At 40.8% G+C, this 17,363-nt stretch overlaps 1 protein-coding gene across 3 annotated transcripts in view; it reads right to left on the reverse strand.

The window, feature by feature from the left end:
* The window catches only part of ARHGEF18 (Rho/Rac guanine nucleotide exchange factor 18), a 49,664-nt gene that overhangs the window by 10,300 nt on the left and 22,001 nt on the right, over nt 1-17,363 (reverse strand). For all 3 annotated transcript variants that reach the window (XM_068173832.1, XM_068173830.1, XM_068173831.1), the window contains 14 exons: nt 14,976-15,043; nt 13,393-13,456; nt 10,351-10,495; nt 9,488-9,600; nt 9,187-9,327; nt 8,495-8,745; nt 7,642-7,767; nt 6,299-6,416; nt 5,210-5,458; nt 4,309-4,385; nt 2,397-2,575; nt 1,933-2,024; nt 1,435-1,623; nt 683-814 (listed from right to left, as the gene is read on the reverse strand). In XM_068173832.1, the coding sequence (XP_068029933.1) occupies nt 683-814; nt 1,435-1,623; nt 1,933-2,024; nt 2,397-2,575; nt 4,309-4,385; nt 5,210-5,458; nt 6,299-6,416; nt 7,642-7,767; nt 8,495-8,745; nt 9,187-9,327; nt 9,488-9,600; nt 10,351-10,495; nt 13,393-13,456; nt 14,976-15,043 (1,944 nt within the window). The remainder of the gene's footprint in view (nt 1-682; nt 815-1,434; nt 1,624-1,932; nt 2,025-2,396; nt 2,576-4,308; nt 4,386-5,209; nt 5,459-6,298; nt 6,417-7,641; nt 7,768-8,494; nt 8,746-9,186; nt 9,328-9,487; nt 9,601-10,350; nt 10,496-13,392; nt 13,457-14,975; nt 15,044-17,363) is intronic.

The raw sequence follows: 17,363 nt of genomic DNA on the forward strand, positions 1-17,363 counted from the left end.
ATGACATGGAATACTGGCCAGCAGGAATACTGCAGTCACTGCAGCACCACTGTGAGCATGGAAGGAGAAAAGGGGAGATGGACCCCCTCCTGTAAAAAGTACATGACAGCTGTATGGAGCCTTTCAGAGACATCAGAAAGTGCTCTACAGATTAACAACCAGTGAAATAAGGGCCATTCACTTTTTCAATTAATGCATGAAGCAAAAATGGAGATAAATAGTATCTGGTCTTTCCTCTTATTTCATTAATTAACTGATAAATCATTGTGTCAAAAGGACAATTTATATTACCTAAGGATTCAGCAAACCTCTAGTGACTGTGCAGATACAAAGCGGAAAAAAGTGTTCATGACATAATGAAAGCAGACAGCTGAATTCAAATTTTCCAGGTTTTCAGGTCAGGCTTATTTTTTTTAACAAAATTAAAAGTTCTGCGTGGAACTGTGGTAATTATAAAGAATGGGTTACAGTAATGCCCTTAGCATAACACTGAGAGCCCTACTCTGCTCTCTAGTGTTGGTATCAGGAGCAAAAGATCCAACATGCTGGAGATTTGCTCTGATCTTCCTTTTTAAAACCCGGTGAAGCTTCCTTATATGAGAGCCTCAATTCCTTGTTCTTATTCTCTGTACACTAACCACAGTAAAAAGGTCAGAAGAATGCTGAGTGTTCCCTTTCTTACTTTTACTTGAAATTGAGGGACTACTGTCATATCCTCCAAAGGTCTCTGCTCTCCGGGGGAGTCCTGAGCCATCCTCAGGCTGACAGGATGCACTGCCAAAGTGAGTGAAGATAAAGTCCTGGAGATTTTCAGCTGGGGAAGAGGAGAACATGTCATGTAAACAGCCATGTCTATGCAGCAATACAAGTTATCATGCTAATGAGTCCTGTAAGTTCAGGCAATCGGAGATGTCTTCCAGTACAGATGAATTTTCCTGTGTGAGTAGCTCTGCATGACAGGCTCTTCATATGAACATGAGCTCTTCCTTAATTGCAAGTTAAGATTATCAAGCCTGGAGTGTTTGTTTTTTCTTTCCTTTTTTAAACAGGAACTATGTTTGGGCTTATTTTCTTTCTAAACATACTATCTTTAGACAGGCTGTTTTTAAAAGATAATCCTCCTATAATGTTACATTTCAGGACTGTGTGTTATTAGAGCACACTGTTACCCTTTCTGAACAGATTCATCCTAAGATTCCACTGGTTGATCCTGAAAAATAAGACAATCCAAGCTGTGCAGGTTTTCTACCTAAACCCACAAATGCACTTCACCTTTCTTGCAGACTGGTTCTGAGAACGAGGAAGTCTGAACCGTGTTACATAAAAGCATTATGTTATTACAGGATGATTTTCAGGGCCTGTACTTAGATCCTGGGTGCTTATCCCCACCCCAGCACCTGAGTGAATGCCCACACATTCCCACATTCCATTCACCTTCAGTCACTGCAGACTTCAGAATCGCCTCTCCTTGCAGATTCTCTGAGATATCCCCCCGAAGAAGCAGCCTGGCTCGGGATCCTTGGGAATGGTCTTCAAAGCCATTCACCTCAGACATCTCCAGATAAATCTGCTGCTTCTCAGTGAGACTTTGCAGAATCAGGTCATCTTTCATGTTCAAACGCTCTGAAGGAAGAAACAAATTCAGTCCTGCCTTCCTTGCCACTGTCACAGAACCGTGTTCAATTTGGGAGATTATCATTCATTTTATGGCCAAAGCATCAAACGCAGAGATATAATTAACAGTTAAGGAGAAAACTTATGGAGCAGACAAAGCTTATTAGACTTCTTTAGCCACTATTTCTACAGAATCTTACACCGTCTTGAAAGACATTTGAAGGATAAACTTGATCATATCTTGATAAAGAATTAGACAGCCATAAATCACAAATAATGCTGAGAAGCAGCTTGTAGAATATATAACTAAGTCATTACCTTGAAAATCTTTTAACTTTGCAGCTCTTGCTTCAGCTTGCCTCCTCTCTGCTTCAGGTTCATTAAATGTTCCTCCTTCTTCATCAGGACAGCTGTCCAAATGGAAAGACAGATTTATGTTTGATTTGCATGTGAGATAATTTAAAACCATCTCAGGATTCAGCTTGAAGCTTTTGCCTCAGTTGTGGTTTATCCTGGTTGTAAATCTTTCTCCCTTTCCAAAGGAGGAAATGTTGCATTTGACATCAGTGAGCCTTTTTTTTAAATAAAAGCAGAATAAAGTCTTTGACTAGATTTTATTTCATCTTTATCAGTGGTTTATTCCCAATGAACACCAACAGAATTGTACACTGAAGTCTTACAAAGAAAGTTTGTGGAGAGTCATATAGATTTTAAAGATAAATTTACACCTGTGAGTAGAAGACAAACAAGAAATCAGGCTCCTGCTTTTCCCCCTCCCTTACCTCTCCACAGCCCTGCGGATGTGTGCCATCCAGGAATTCCTCTCCTCTTTGGAGCTGGTGTGAATTTCATACATTTCTGGTCCTTTTAAGGAAGCGCTAATTAAGAACATTGCCTTTTCCTCATTAGCTACCTCTCTCACAATCAATTTTTGCAGTGAGATAACTGGTGGCTTAGAGTCCTGTAAAATAAAATACAGTACATCAGATGTGTTCTTTAGGAGTTGTGTTTCCTAGCTGCCCCCTCTTCCTGTTTATCCAGAGCCACCAGGAGCTGTAACATCATGAAATAACTCTGACCTTTTCACATGGCACTTCTAATGTTGTCATTTGATCAATGAAAACATGGAATGAAGAATGTACATGTCAGAAACAAGAGGTCTTGATACCTGATTGAACATCAAAGCCTGTGTCAATTTAAAGATTCTCACTGAGTCCCAGAAGTCAAGAACAGGCTCAAAAAATTTTGCTCAAAAGGAGGCAACCCCAAAATTTGAAAAAGAGAACAAAAACCTTAATGACACATTGTGAACTGAGAGAACAGGAGGAAGTGTTAGGGGTTTTAAGTTGGCTCCAAAAGAAATGAAAGAGGGTGTCAAGCCCTGATAAAAAAAAGACACCAGGTGACAAGTAGTGTATTGTATAATGAGGATTAACTGGATTAGCTGTCAGCCTTTGCAGTGAAAACACATTTACAGGAGGGATATTAGTTACTAAAAACCTGTCTAGGCTTCCTACAGCATGGCTCCAACATATGCAGCCTAGAAAGTTCCTTCCCAGGATAAAGCAGCTCTCTGTGACTGCCAAGCCCTCACAGAATAATCTAGAGCCATGATAAGAGAACTGAAGTGAGAAGCAAACTCCAGGAACACCAGCTTCTCTGAGCAGCTGTACTGCAATTCCAGCCACAAAGAGAGGTCACTGGAAAAACAGAATCACTGAGCAGATCCATTTGCTCCCTCACTTGATTTATTTATGGAGAACTGATATTACATTTCAAATGAACTGTACACATACAGAGATGTAAAAAAAAAGAAAAAGGTCAGACTCTAAGTGTAGAGTACGTTTCCAGAGGGAAAAAATCCACCACACAGCACCCTGCTCTGTGCATTAGGAGCAGGGTAATTGAAAAGCTGTTGTTTTTACAGCCCTGAGGTCACCAAAATAGCTTTTGACATTAGAATTCAGCTCTAATGTTAATGTCTTGAAAAAAATACATCCAAGAAAACAATTACATAAAAGAGTTTCTCTGTTACAGGTTCAACAACAGCCATCAGTGAACTAGATCAGGACAAAATGTACAAATTAACTTCTCTGAGGACACCTGTGGAAATGCCCTAGAAAAGCAAGTGAATTCACTGAATGTTCTGGAGTGCTGCAGTAATAACATCTGCATTTAGTGCCCATTCCATGTATTTCAGGAAAGTTCTCTGCCCCTAGTAAATCTCAGGGCACTGTGACCACAGTTCCCATGGCCCTAACTGAGATGGCAGATTCTTTCCCTGCACATTAAACAGAAACAGGATTTATTTGCAAGTGTTTGTCAAAGCAAAGTTCTAGCATATGCAATGTCCATGACATTGTGTACAAAATCTCAGCCTAACACAGTTCAGTGAAAAGGAAAGTCACAGCACAAGAAGAGAAACAGTGAAAACCATGGGAGATGTGGCAGCTACAACTGGCCAGCGCAAGGAAATACTGTTCTGCACTGGGAGAGTGGAGAAAGGATTCAGCAAGTACCAAAACTGCTTCAGAAAAAGTGGTTCCATAATACTTGGCTGGTTTATTCACTTAATTTTCTTCCTGAATATCCTGTAACAAGTATCTAACATCCCTAACTGTGTTTCTTCTGTAGGTACTGTCACTTTCATAAATGCACTAACTGCATGTATTAAATAAAGAGAACAATACCTACCACAGATGCAAACATGTACTTTTGGTCCTTTTCCTGTAAGAGCAACAGTACATCAGTGAGCAGGACTGCCAGAATATCTACAGTAACAAAAGAGACAAAAAAAGGGAAATAAAGTCATATTTCAAAGCAGAAAGACCACTCCAGACTCAAAAATCACTTGACTTCTATTTCCTGTAGGCCAGGGAACAGCATGTCACCATTTGCAATATTGGGTCTGTTACTGCCTTCCACTTGGGCTGTCCCCAGCCAGGCTGCACCATGCAGAAGCAGCTGATTTAAACAGAGCTCATTTAAAGCTTGAGAACACCCACACACACATCCTACACATGGGCTCCAGCACTCCAGAGGGAACACATCTCTCTCAACAGCAGATTCTTCTGGAACTGCAGCCATTCGGGGTCCCACCTACTCCTGGCTGCACTTGCTGTGCCACTGAAGCTTCTCCTTGAACACTTGAGCAATGAAGCTGCTCAAATATTCCCTGATGGCCACTGCTTTGATTTTCTGGCAAATGCAGAATTAAATGTCATGCGGCTGACATGACACAGGTTTTGCAAAGTGTGAAGCAGAGCTCGCACAAGATAATGCCTTTCCACAGGAGACTAAGTCAGGATGACTCAAAGCTTTGTCATCCATCTGAAGACTTCCCTCTTGAATTGGGAAGCAGACCAGCCAGATAATAAGCAAACAGCATAAGGAACTTATCATGCACCATTACAGAGATGCTTATTGGACAAGCCAAGAATAGAACAAGTGCTATTTCCTCCAATATCCTATTAAACAAGCAGGCTATTGTCATCTTATTTTATACCCAATCGATCAGTAATAAACAGTTACTAAAAAAAAAACCCAACATAAATCTTGTTTCCCAGTTGTGTTTTTGCCCTTGCTGGTGCTGTACCTTTGAGCCTCCCTGATGCAGCTTTCCAGTACAGCATCCCATCCAGGAGGAGCCGCCTCTGGCCCATGTCATCCTTCCGGAACAAAAGCCCATTCTTGCATTTCCCAGATGATTTCAGCTCCATTTTGTGCATGATCTCCTTGAGTCGCTGCCCCTTCTCACACTCATTTACCATGGCATCTACATGGGTGATGGTGTCCTTAATTAAACCAAGGGCCTGGGTCAGCTCTTCATAATCTCTAGTTCCAGCTAAGGGAAAAGAGAAGCAGTCAGCCACATTTCCAACTCTGGAATACAAGACACGAGCTATCCAAATGTATTTTAGCATAAGGGTTCCATACTGGACACCTAACAGTATTTTCTAAGAAAATAAAATTTATTTAAAAATTCTATTATTTAATTTTTTTAAATTTTATTATAAAATTTTATTTTATTAAAATTTTTATTTATTTAAAAATAAAATATAATAACCTAAAGCTCTGAAAAGCAAACGAACCAACAGGTTTAACTACTATGGGTTTGTGGCTGCAGACATTAAATGCTTCTCCTCTGAGGAGAGGCTAGGAGAATTTAGATTGTTCAGCCTGGAGAAGAGAAATTTCAGAGTGATCTAAGTGTGGCCTGAAGGAAGCCTACAGGAAAGGTGGAGAGAGACTATTTAACAAGGGCCTGGAGTGACAGGACAAGGGGGATTGGCTTTAAGCTGAAAAAGGGCATGGTTAGATGGGATCTTGGGAAGAAATTCCCCACTGTGAGGGTGGGCAGGCCCTGGCACAGGGTGCCCCGAGCAGCTGGGGCTGCCCCATGGCCCCTGAAGTGCCCAAGGCCAGGCTGGATGGGCTTGCAGCAACCTGGCACAGTGGAAGGTGTCCCTGCCCATGGCGGGGGGTAGAATGAGATGAACTTCAAGGTCTCTTCCAACCTAAACCATTCTGTGATTCTCTTGACTCTCTGAGGTGAGACTGATCTGGCATCATCAGCCGACAGAGAAGTGAGAAACAGGTAACAGCCTGTCTGAGGTAAGAACATGCAAAACATGGCAGAAAAAGGACCAACAGACAACTGTGAGGCTTCCAGGAACCATCCCACCTTCTGTGTTCTGAATGATCCGCTCCACCAGGACCGGGTACTTGGTGATGCGCTGGGTGACCAGGAGGATGCACTCCTGAACACCCAGCCTCCTCACAATGGAACAGTTCCCAATTTTCTAGAAAACAGGAGAAACTCGTCACCCCCACTGTGCATTGTACTCTTCCAGCCCCCTCTCCATTCACATGCCTTCTGCCCCAAAACATTTCTGCACATTAGACACAGCACCATGAAATTAGTTGCACTCTTCTACTAAAGCAAAACTCCTGACAGCATGCAAAAAATTGCCTTTATTACTGGAAAACATCTTAGGTACTGTTTTCAACTACTGTTAACTAAATGTGGAGTCAATCAGGGAAACGGCCAAATCCAAACTGACTGCCTATTGCTAACTGATCACACTTTATAACAGGGTCAGACCTTAAATACATAGAAAAGTTCTGTGGTTTTAAAACCAGACCCAAACACCTACCAGTCAAATCAGATCAATAACGAAGGAATTAATTGTTTCTTTTACCACTGTATGCTCCCCAATAGCCTGACCCACAGAAACACATTCCTGTTTAGAAATGGAGGACTGTAAAGCACCAGTTAATCTGACTGCAGGTACAGCACACACCTGGCAGCTGGACGACACAGTACCAAGATCTTTCTCTACAAGGACTGAAGCTACATGTTTTAAAACTCTGGTCACTTATTTAGTTCCTTGGAAGTGAAGGGCTCCCACTTTAAAGGCACTTGGCTAAGATGAGCTGTAAGTACAGAGCTAAGCTGGAAAGTTCACACAGTATCACTTACTGGTGACTGGAAAATGAGAATATTTAGGCCTCTGCAAAGCCACCTGAGATTCAGGTTACAGCTTCCACTTGGGCCGTGTCTCTTCAGCCATTCCTACTGACTGCACGTTAGTGTGCAGCAAACCACCCTGGAGCCAACCTTCTGGGTTTGGAAAGATGATGGTGTGAGCAGAACCTGACTAAGAGTCCATGCTTTTTCTACAGCAGCTCATCAACAGCATTTATCATTGATTTAATTTATTAACAAACCAATTTATCCTGATGGCCACACAGCAGGACAGAGCCCTGAATTGAACAAATAGTCTATTTCCCAGTCCTGGGTGCTCTCAAGAGCCTGCCTCAAATGTAACACTCACTAATTGTGGTTTTGTCTCCAAGTAGCTCAAAAGATCTAAAATACAAGAAGCTCACAACCCACCAAATAATGAGCATATGCCTCTGACCCCGCTCATTCACATTTGAGGGATCTTCAAGTACAAAACAAACCCCAAAGCAGTGAAGAATATTTTGCATAGTCAGAATAGGAGACTTCTGGTTACTGTTTACCTTTATTAAGTTTTGGAACTTCTTATTGCTTTGTAGCAGGTCTTTGTAATGGCTAACAGCTTCATTGTGTCCACAACAGAACACACCATATTTTTCTTTCATTCTCTCCCCATTTTCACCTGAAAACTAATTGGAAATAGAAGAATGAAAGACATTAATCATTCAGAGTAAACCTACCTCCACCATAAACTCCAGGTTTAACACATTTTCTAAAACATCTCTCCTGTATTTCTATTTCTTTTGTACCAGAAATGAGAGATTTATGCAGTGTGACATGTGAGAGCTTGGAATACCACAAGATAACCAAATATTAAATGATGGTTGTAATTATGAGAATTTTTAAAAAGGATTTCTGGATCTCTGCACTTAAAAAGTCTGTGAACTGTAAAAGTTGAAGGGCAAAAAAAAAAAAAAAAGGTCATGATATATGATAGAAATTGCTGCATCCACTCCATGCCAGCATGGTGCTAAAGCTGCCAAGAGTTCAAAGGATCCTGACTGCACTTTTAAAAGATCAGAATGAAGAAGTTTGGCTTCATCAGAATGAAGAAGAGCCAAGTTTGGAATGGACACTAGGAATATGTTACTTTACACTCTTGGAATAGATGAAAAATAGAACCAAACAAGTCACATATCCCACAAGGTGGATATCTGCATGCCCAAAGAACATTTAATGACAATTTCATGTTACTTGTGACTAGATATGTTCCTGGGAGTCATGCTCCCACATTAACTGGGAAAAGAACCATAAACCCAGGATGAAATCAATCTTTGCATCACCTAACCTTACCCTCACAGGTAGCTTTTTAGAAGCTTTATAGTGTCAACATCATTTGTAGGATTTAATTCACACCTGTTTTACCAAGAGGTCTCCAATGTTCTGGATTATATAGTTTCTGTCACTGCCTTCTTCCAAGGATTCCTTTCGTCTCTCCTTCAGCTGGAGCAGGAATTGCCCATGCATCTCCAGCAGCTCATCCACACAGGGAAAGAGCTTGTTGATGACTGCATTTGAGAACTGCAGCTCCTCTCTCATGGCTTTGGAGTACACCTTCAGCATTATTTTCAGTGTCCTAACATGGTGCATTTCAGTCTGCATTAATTCTGGGCAAGGTGAAATACAAAAATAAAATCAAAAGTCATTTATATGCAGTGAGCAGTGAGATGTAAGAGCAGGTTCTGAAAGCCACAATCATCTTTTTCACTACTCATGTGAAACTCCTAAATTTGCCTTGCTAATGTCCCAAGGCAGCAGTGACTGACCCTACTTATTTAAGGACATCTCCCAGCGACAGTTGAGCTGTTCCCTAACTGTACAGCTGGGCTTTGCTGCTTACAGAGCCCTGCTGAAACCCATGGGATGCTTAAAGGCATCCACACAAGGAATTACATACATTAATGCAGGTAACAGACCCGAAAACTTTCACACAGTTTTAGTTTTTAAACACGAGTCAAAATGGGAACCAACAAAAATGATTTCTCCTTTGTTTCACAACAGTGGCACTATGAAACAGAAAAAGTCTTAAGAATAACAAATACTCTTACCATAAATGACATCTTGCCTTTTTATAACATCTTTCCTTTGCTTTTTTGCATAAGGCTGTTCCACTGCAACACTCCAAGACTCTGCCTCAAACTCATGAGCATCTGTTTCTATTTCACTCCGGAGGGACACAGAATATGCATCTAGACCAAAAGCACATTCAATTTCAATTATTATTAAACTGTTTCTCACCATATCCCTGTTTACCATCAGTAACAACAAGAGGAAAAAACACCTCAATGCTGCTTTCAAACCCGTGGGAGAAGTTGCATAACAACCCTGAAAAGCACAGAAATTCCATACCTTCCAGAAAAATGGAGTCTGCTGTTGAAGGTGCAAGCGAGATAACATCATCTGAAGTCTGCTTAAATTTTACAAAGCCTGAATCCCCTTCATCCATGTCTCCTGAAATTAGCCTAAATGGCCAAAGAAATCAGACCAGAACAATTAAAAAAAAAAAAATCCAACTTCTTTAACAAGCATCTTCCCTAAACTACAGTGCAATTATCTTACAATAAATAAATAAAAGATATCACTGCACTCTTTAAACAGTTAAATCAATTTAGCAACTCCAATGCTGAAATACTGCAGTTTAATTAGAGCAGCGTGAGCAAAGCTTGTAACTTCTGGTATGACAATTTACAAGGACATCACCTGGTGACAAGCCACAGCCAGTTCAGAGTACAAAGGGCACTTTCACTGGGAAGGGAGTATAACTGGGGCACATCAAAAGTAAATAGCTACTTAAAACAGCAGATAGCCTTGAGTTTGACTACTATTTTAATGAAGGTATTCAGCAATTTAAAACACTGCTGCCTCCTACACCAGTCAGCACCAGCCCAACCTAGAATAGCTGAACTCGGACGAGATCACTGAATTTCACAGCAGTTCATGAGACAAATACATCCATGAAAACCATAATCTAGACAGAAACACTCAAATACTGCACTATTTTACACAGTATCTTTTGTGACACAGGACAGAGGGACTAAAGACAAAAAAAAAAGGAAAAAAAAGCATTGGTCAGGGAAAATCTTTCAGAATTAAAAGCTCAATAAAACTCCTTTGAGCTTGAAAAAAAGACATGAGAACTCATTTTTCTTTTCACACTGGTGAGGTGGGGGGCATCTGAAGCCAGTGGATTAGAAGAGAAGCATTTTACTCACCCAAATTTATTAACAGCTCCAGCAGTGTTCAGTGAAGGCTGGGAATGTCCTCTTTGGGCGATAGTCATCCCGAGGTTCCGGGACAGTGCTGGGGTGCCATCCGCTCCCAGGAGAAGACTTCGGGGCTGCTCCTTCAGAGAAGTGGCTAAAGAGGCAAAAATGGAATTGGTACTCAGAAAATGAGGCGTGCACTGCAGCTCGCCTGCTCTCAGCCCTCGCTCGGAATGCGGACGGAGAACTGACAGGATCTTGGATGTCAGGAGCTCATTGTCCAAAAAAACATTCTCATTCCATTTTCTTGAAAAGGAACCACAAAAAGACAGCTCGGGGTGAGCTGGAATCGCATTGCTTCTGCCGCTGCTTTTTGAATTTGTATTCCCCATGCTCACCACTGGCTGCCCTCAGACCTGGCACAGTAAAGTGGCCCCTGAGATGCTCTGTTTTTATACTACCTGTGATCCTTCTAGAAATGTAAAGCTGCCACTTAACTTACTGTATTGGCTAAATCAGCAGGTCTGAAGTGCAGGAAATTGGTCCCTACTGTGCCCATTTAGTGTGGAAATTGCAAAGTATCTTCTCCTTTAGTAAAACACCAGAACCTACACACAATTATTCACACCCCACCGTATAAGGGCACAGAACATTTCATGGCAAACAAGAAAAATCAGAGATCACAGAAAAAAACCCCACAAGTTCTTTGCAATCCTTACTGCTCACAGCAATTTATATCTGCATGCACACACACTGCACATAATAGATACTTGAGCTAAATTTAATTTTAATACTGCTGCTTTTTAATGCTTTTTAAATCTAGACAGACTGTGAACTGGAAAGATATTTGAAACTTTAATCACTACTACACAATATGTGGAAGCCTGTAATAGACTTATAAAAAATGGATACAATTATTTAGTACTAATGTCTGTAATAAATTATAAGGAATGGGAGACAAAATACATCCTTTTAAAAAAGAAACTTCAGGGAAGTCAAAGATAAAGACTCAGCCAGACAATCTTTAGAATTGATCCCTGACAAGGGCTGTAGCTGCCCTTTTTCAAAGAGCTTTTAAGGACATGGGAGTGGGATCTCGAGGATCCCTGAACGCGGGGCTCTGTTTCTGCAGGGACAGAGCCAGCTCCTCTCCCAGTCCCATGTCCAGGAAGCTGCTCCAGGACCAGGGGCTGCTGCTGTAGCAGTTCAAGGGGGTCTCCAGTTCCCAGATAAGGCTTATGCATCACTTCTCTTGTAAAAACACCCGTGTCCACCCAGCCCTAAAAGTTCCCCTTTTTCAGCCTGCCCTCCTTAGTGTACCTTCACTAATAATTCTCTCTCCTACTTCTGCCTTCTCAGTGAAGCACAGTTAAATCAAGGTATTTGTGGTTCTTGTCATGAAACAGGTTTTTCCACATTTTTTCCATATCCCTGCTCTATACCTGCTTGTCTCTCATTTCATCTCCATTGACAGAAGAATTGTTTTGGGGCTGCAGGGGAGGTCTCATCAATGACATTTAATAGAAATTATATCACCACATCTTCTCCTGCTGGAAATACTTTTCCCAAAACCAGTTTGGGTTTGAAACCTCCCGGCTACACACACAGTACACTGCCAGTCTACAGCAAACTGGGTAAACTGAGTCCTTTCCATCCTCTCCAAGCCCCAGAAGGAGACTAATTAAATATCTGAAAGATTTGCCCAGTCAGATTTCTTAAACAGAAGCTTAATAACCAATGTCCCTATGTGTCCATTTGGGGAAGTATTGAAATTATTTGCCATCAAGTTCTCTTTCTGTGCTCCACAAGCCAGGAACATAAAGTTCTGTTACACAAGGATAGGCCAGACCTAAAAATCTCCAGAGGCAAAACAAGGGGACAAGGATGGGGACACACAATACAGTTTATACCTCTCTGAAAATTAATTTTTCTTTTACATTGAGACAATATCTTTGGGGTTTTTTTGCTGGGCAATGCAGTCTGCAGGGCTATGCTGTGGCTAGCAACATACAATGCCTAGGCTATTAGCTGTTCCTTTAATTTCCAGCTTCTGCTTTTGACTAAGGAAAATGAGTACTGTCTGCCTAGCAGAGCCTGCACGGCCCACAAGCCATTTTCTGAGTTCAATTAGCACTGTCTGCACACTGCTGTGCCCCACATCGATCGCTGCTCCCCTCACACAGACCAGCCCTACAGCAACTTCTCCCATTTTCATCAGCCCTTGCTTCCTATTTTAGTCTCTGCACTTTCTCCTAAATGCACAGACCCATTCTGGGTAATGCAAGCAGCCACTTATCTCCTTATAACAATTATCCCCTGTGCTGCCTCTTGGGAAGAATCATTTAATGAGGACACCTTGCAATGCAAATGGTACCCGAAAACACCCGAAACACCCAGAGTGATGCTCAGACATCCAAGTCAGCTGTGTTTGACACTCACCTGCTCTGTTAATGCACCCCTTGTAACATCTTGTAAAATTAAAATGCCATTTAATACACCTGTGACGGTCTTTTCCAGTAGCAAAAAGATATTCCAAAGCCTATGCTGCAGTACAAATGCTCTTTCTTCTTGGTTTTTTTTTTCCTCACAGATCCTTTTTCCTCATTTTGTTTCAACAAAGATTTATGTTTAGACCATTAGTGCTAGCTTGTCTTAGAGATTTCTAGCAACCACTAGCTGCAGGCAAGTTTTAAATAGACAATTATGAAAATCTGATGTAAAACAAAGTTCACAGTTCTAGTCTTTTCAGAGGCCAGAGAATAGACAATCAATGAAAAACGAGCTTATTGATCCCTTTTCACCATGATATTTTGAGGTTACACAGCAAGAAGGTATAAAGAAAAATAAAAAGATAAAAAGATAAAAACACACAGGAGATTGCTAGGAGCCTCTAAGCCATTCCCAATAGAAAAAAAAATGAAACCATCTTATTAAAAGAGACCTTCTCTATACTTCAATAACACACCGTGTATAGCCTTTAAAACATATTAAAGAAAAAAATGCAATTGAACAGATAAGCCTTGAGCACAGAAATCATTCTTTAGTACAAACCTGGGGAAATGCACTGGGGCGAACTTTGTGGAGATCCAGAAGGTCTGTGCTGCAAATCTTTCTGCTATAGGAAAAAATACAATATTCTTACACATCCAGACCAAACTTTCAGTCCAAAAGGAATCATATTTTTCCTATCCTATAGCATTAACTGTAAGTGAAGATGTTCACTGAGAATATAAAAGATTTAACACAATAACAGCTTTGATTTTTTCATGTGTCAGACGAATGACATAGAGACATTAACACTTTGTATTAAATTCCACAAAGTATAAATCAGGCTGAAATAGAACCAAAACTGAAACTACAGCTGAATTGAAGCTATGATAATTAATTGATGAGATAAAAGCAACCCCTTCACGTTGACAGTCTTCACTTTGCTGTAGTTTAGTTCCTAGCAATACTGACTAAACTAATCCAGCCACTCTGAACCAAAATTCAGGCTGTCCATTTCAAATTGCATCTTTGGTAATCTCTGTTAAACTCTGTCCTTCTTGCAGCACTAGGATATTAAAAACCATTGAGATACAAGTCATCAAAGATTCAAAGAAATTAAATAAATAATACAGGCTGTAACAAATGGCTTTTGGGGAGCTTCCCTTTGGGGTTCCCATTTCTGACTGAATTCTTCACCCCATTTTGTGCCACCACTCCCTCTCTGCAGGAGTGGTTTGTCAGGGCTGATTCAACCATGAAGTTCTGGGTGGTGGTGAAGAGTGGAAATGAAAGCATCAGGGCAAGTGAATTTTTCGGTTTAAAAGGAAAATTCACAATGCCCTGAGATGTTTAAAATTATATATCAAAACCCCCACAAGAACATTTCTGCCCTCAGAAGAGTTACATTCTATATTACCAATGGCTGAACACACTTCCTCTAACCTCTAATTGCTCAGGTCTGAGCTGCTCTGCTCTCTCTTTTCCCCCCTCACAGTACTCCCTAATCTGCTATCAGTCTCTGAAATCATCAGCACTTGCAGGTTAAAACAAACTAAAACTCCCTCAAGTATTATTAGTTATAAGGAGGAGGAAACGATTTTCAAAACCAATACCAGAACAAAAAAACCCAACAGATAGACATCTATGTGAAACAACCTGTGACCTTACATGCAATCACAGGCACCATGGTGACAGAGATAAAAAAATAAACAGCATAGCAAGACCAAGTTCATCACAGTTCCCAAATGAAACCACTTATTCTGCATTTTCCAGCTTAGAAATAAAATGCAACTGTTACAACCAAATTCCCTTCCACCCCTCATGCTCATCCATCAGTTCTGAGATGGCACAACATTCAAAGGTACCATATAATTCAATTATATTCCTCAAAAAGTTTGAGCACTCTTAGGGTTAGTCACACTTCTGGGACACAGGCTAAGGAATTCACAGTATAGCAATAAAATGTTTCACTTTATTTTCCCTCCACACATTATCATTAATTACTATAATAACAACTTAATAACTACTTCATGCCTCAAAGACGTAGGGCAAGATTCTGCACTGATGTAAATTAAACCACTTGCATAAATTAAACTTACCATGTCAAGCCTCGTTATTATAAAAGAAGAACAAATGTTAAAGCCCACCTTGGGTCTGATGCTGCTGCATTCAGTCAGCAAACTCTTGCAGTTCTTGTGGACATTCACTGCACAATCTGAAATGCACACACACAAAAAAATTCTTAATTATTCTTCTTTCCTGTCTAGGGAAAGGAATAAAGGCACACAAAGGATCTTAATTCTGGAAGAGGTGCAGAGTAAGCTCAGGTGTTGTGGCAAGCATCCTTGTTGTGCATGTTCTGGTCTTGATTTTATACCAAACCCTGGAGTTTTTTCAGTAAGATTGCACCACTGAGTGCAATTCACACATGCAAGAACCAAGAGCCACTCTGGAATGCACGAGCAGTTTTCTGCCCAACCTCCACTCAGTGGAGCACAGCTTTCCTCATCTTTGCAAAGGCCATTACCATGTCTCTCCATCCAAAATTGATACCAATCAAGGGGGCAGCAATTCTTTGGCTCCACAGGAATAGCTGCCTTTCTGCATGGACTATTGCTGGGAGCTGCAGTAACTACAGTAAATTAAAGATCAAAACACTCTCCAGAATCATCAGAGCATTACCAGCACCACAGCATTACCACCTTCCAGCTGCACAAAGGAATTGTTCCCAGATACAGGAACCAAAGCAGTCCTCTCACTCAAAAGCCATAAAACTATTACTAGTGTAATAAAATCCAATCTCTTTTTTTTTTTCCTCCTGATAACTACTTATTGAGAAAACAGGAAGGGGAACTGATAGTGCCAATTATTTTCTGCAGCTTTTCTGCCCATCTATAAAACAAGATCATTCTTCAAAAGCAAAGCAGGATACCAGCAGCTCAGTAAAGGACACCAGGATTTGCCTTTTGCCAGACATGCCTGTTAAAAGAGAAATAGAACAAAACTGGAAAGATGAACACCATATCTGCTAAAGAAAAGCCAGTTTATGTTTAAAGCACAGAGGAAAAACTATTTAAGGTCCCTTCAGAACCACCCCCGCCTGGCGCCAGGACTGGGCATCTGCTTTAAGGCTCCTGGCTAAGCTAGAGAGATGCTCACTTGTGTTTTCCATAATTTCAGCAAAAGCCAGACAAGAGGTCCAAAACACTTACTTGGCTCTAAACACAAATAAATTAATAAAGATATAAAAACAAAACTGAGAGAAAGACTGAGTGCACAGACCCACAAGATGCTCACATGTTACACAACTTCCCCAAGTGTGGGAAATGAACTGCAGAGTTCTGCTCCCAAGTGCCTGCCACACGAAAAAAAAAACCTCCACAAAAACTACCACCTCCCACAACTTCTCTTATTTGGGATATTCCTACTGCCACCACACCCCACGCCACAAACCAAAAGGCACCACATCTAATTTCAAATGTATGTGCCTCTGCAAATGCACGAGAAAAATGTATCAAAATTATCACTTATTAAAACTGTGTAGAGAATAACAAATATATTCGTTATTTCAGCAGTGGTAAGGCCTCCACCCACCATGAGGGAATGAAGAGCTTGTAAAAAGACATGCCTCAACAACAAACAAGTAGTTGACAATGGAAATCCCTATTCTCCTGAGACAAAGAAACGGACTGTAGGACAAAAATCACCGCACAAAAGGAAATAGAGAAAATTCTCCATGACGTCAGGCTGGGTTGGCTTCAAGTGCTGCTCACAGATGGGTTCCCTTCAGGGCAGCCCCATGGATGCCCAATGTTCCTACAGCCACTGTCTTCCCACACGGTCCTGAAATCCACGTAACTCATCTAGAATTCTGTAATACAGTCATCTAGAAATACCAAATTTCAACTAGATATTCATATTCCCCAACATTTACCCATTTTCAGTGATTGTATTCAGTAATTCTTTTCCTATCAATGATTAGTAGGACCAATTCCACTTGAAAAGTTTAGGGATCTCACTTAAAAATGTGTTTCAATTTTAAAATCATGCCCTTGCTCTGTTAAAGATAACAGCTTGTGGCACTCTCAGTAGGCATTTTTCACTTATCAGCTGACATATCTAATAGTGCTGTGTATGACTTCCCTCCACTGCTGAAAGGTTCTTTACACAACAGCGGAGAACATACTAGAAAACAGGAAAATGCTACAGAAAAGCTGCAGGAAACTGCAGCTGGATCCAAGGACTTGATTCTCCATGAGACTACCTGAAATGCACTTACTTAATGATTTCAAAGTGGCATTATTTTTGCCTACATAAGAGAAAGGTGAAACCTACCAGAAGACTGTTTTATAAGCATACTTCATTTTCTAAAACATGCTCCAGCTTCCTCTATTCAACACTTCTGCAGTGCTGAAGGGAGGCCACTCTAATTCAGGATGAGAAGGAGCTTCTGAATACCAGTGACTGTGGTTTCCTTTTAATGCACCTAAGATTTCTGCATTTATTATTATTACTCTGCATTCTTATTAAGCCTC

This window comes from Anomalospiza imberbis, chromosome 27 (genome assembly GCF_031753505.1).
Source record: "Anomalospiza imberbis isolate Cuckoo-Finch-1a 21T00152 chromosome 27, ASM3175350v1, whole genome shotgun sequence".
NCBI lineage: Eukaryota > Metazoa > Chordata > Aves > Passeriformes > Viduidae > Anomalospiza > Anomalospiza imberbis.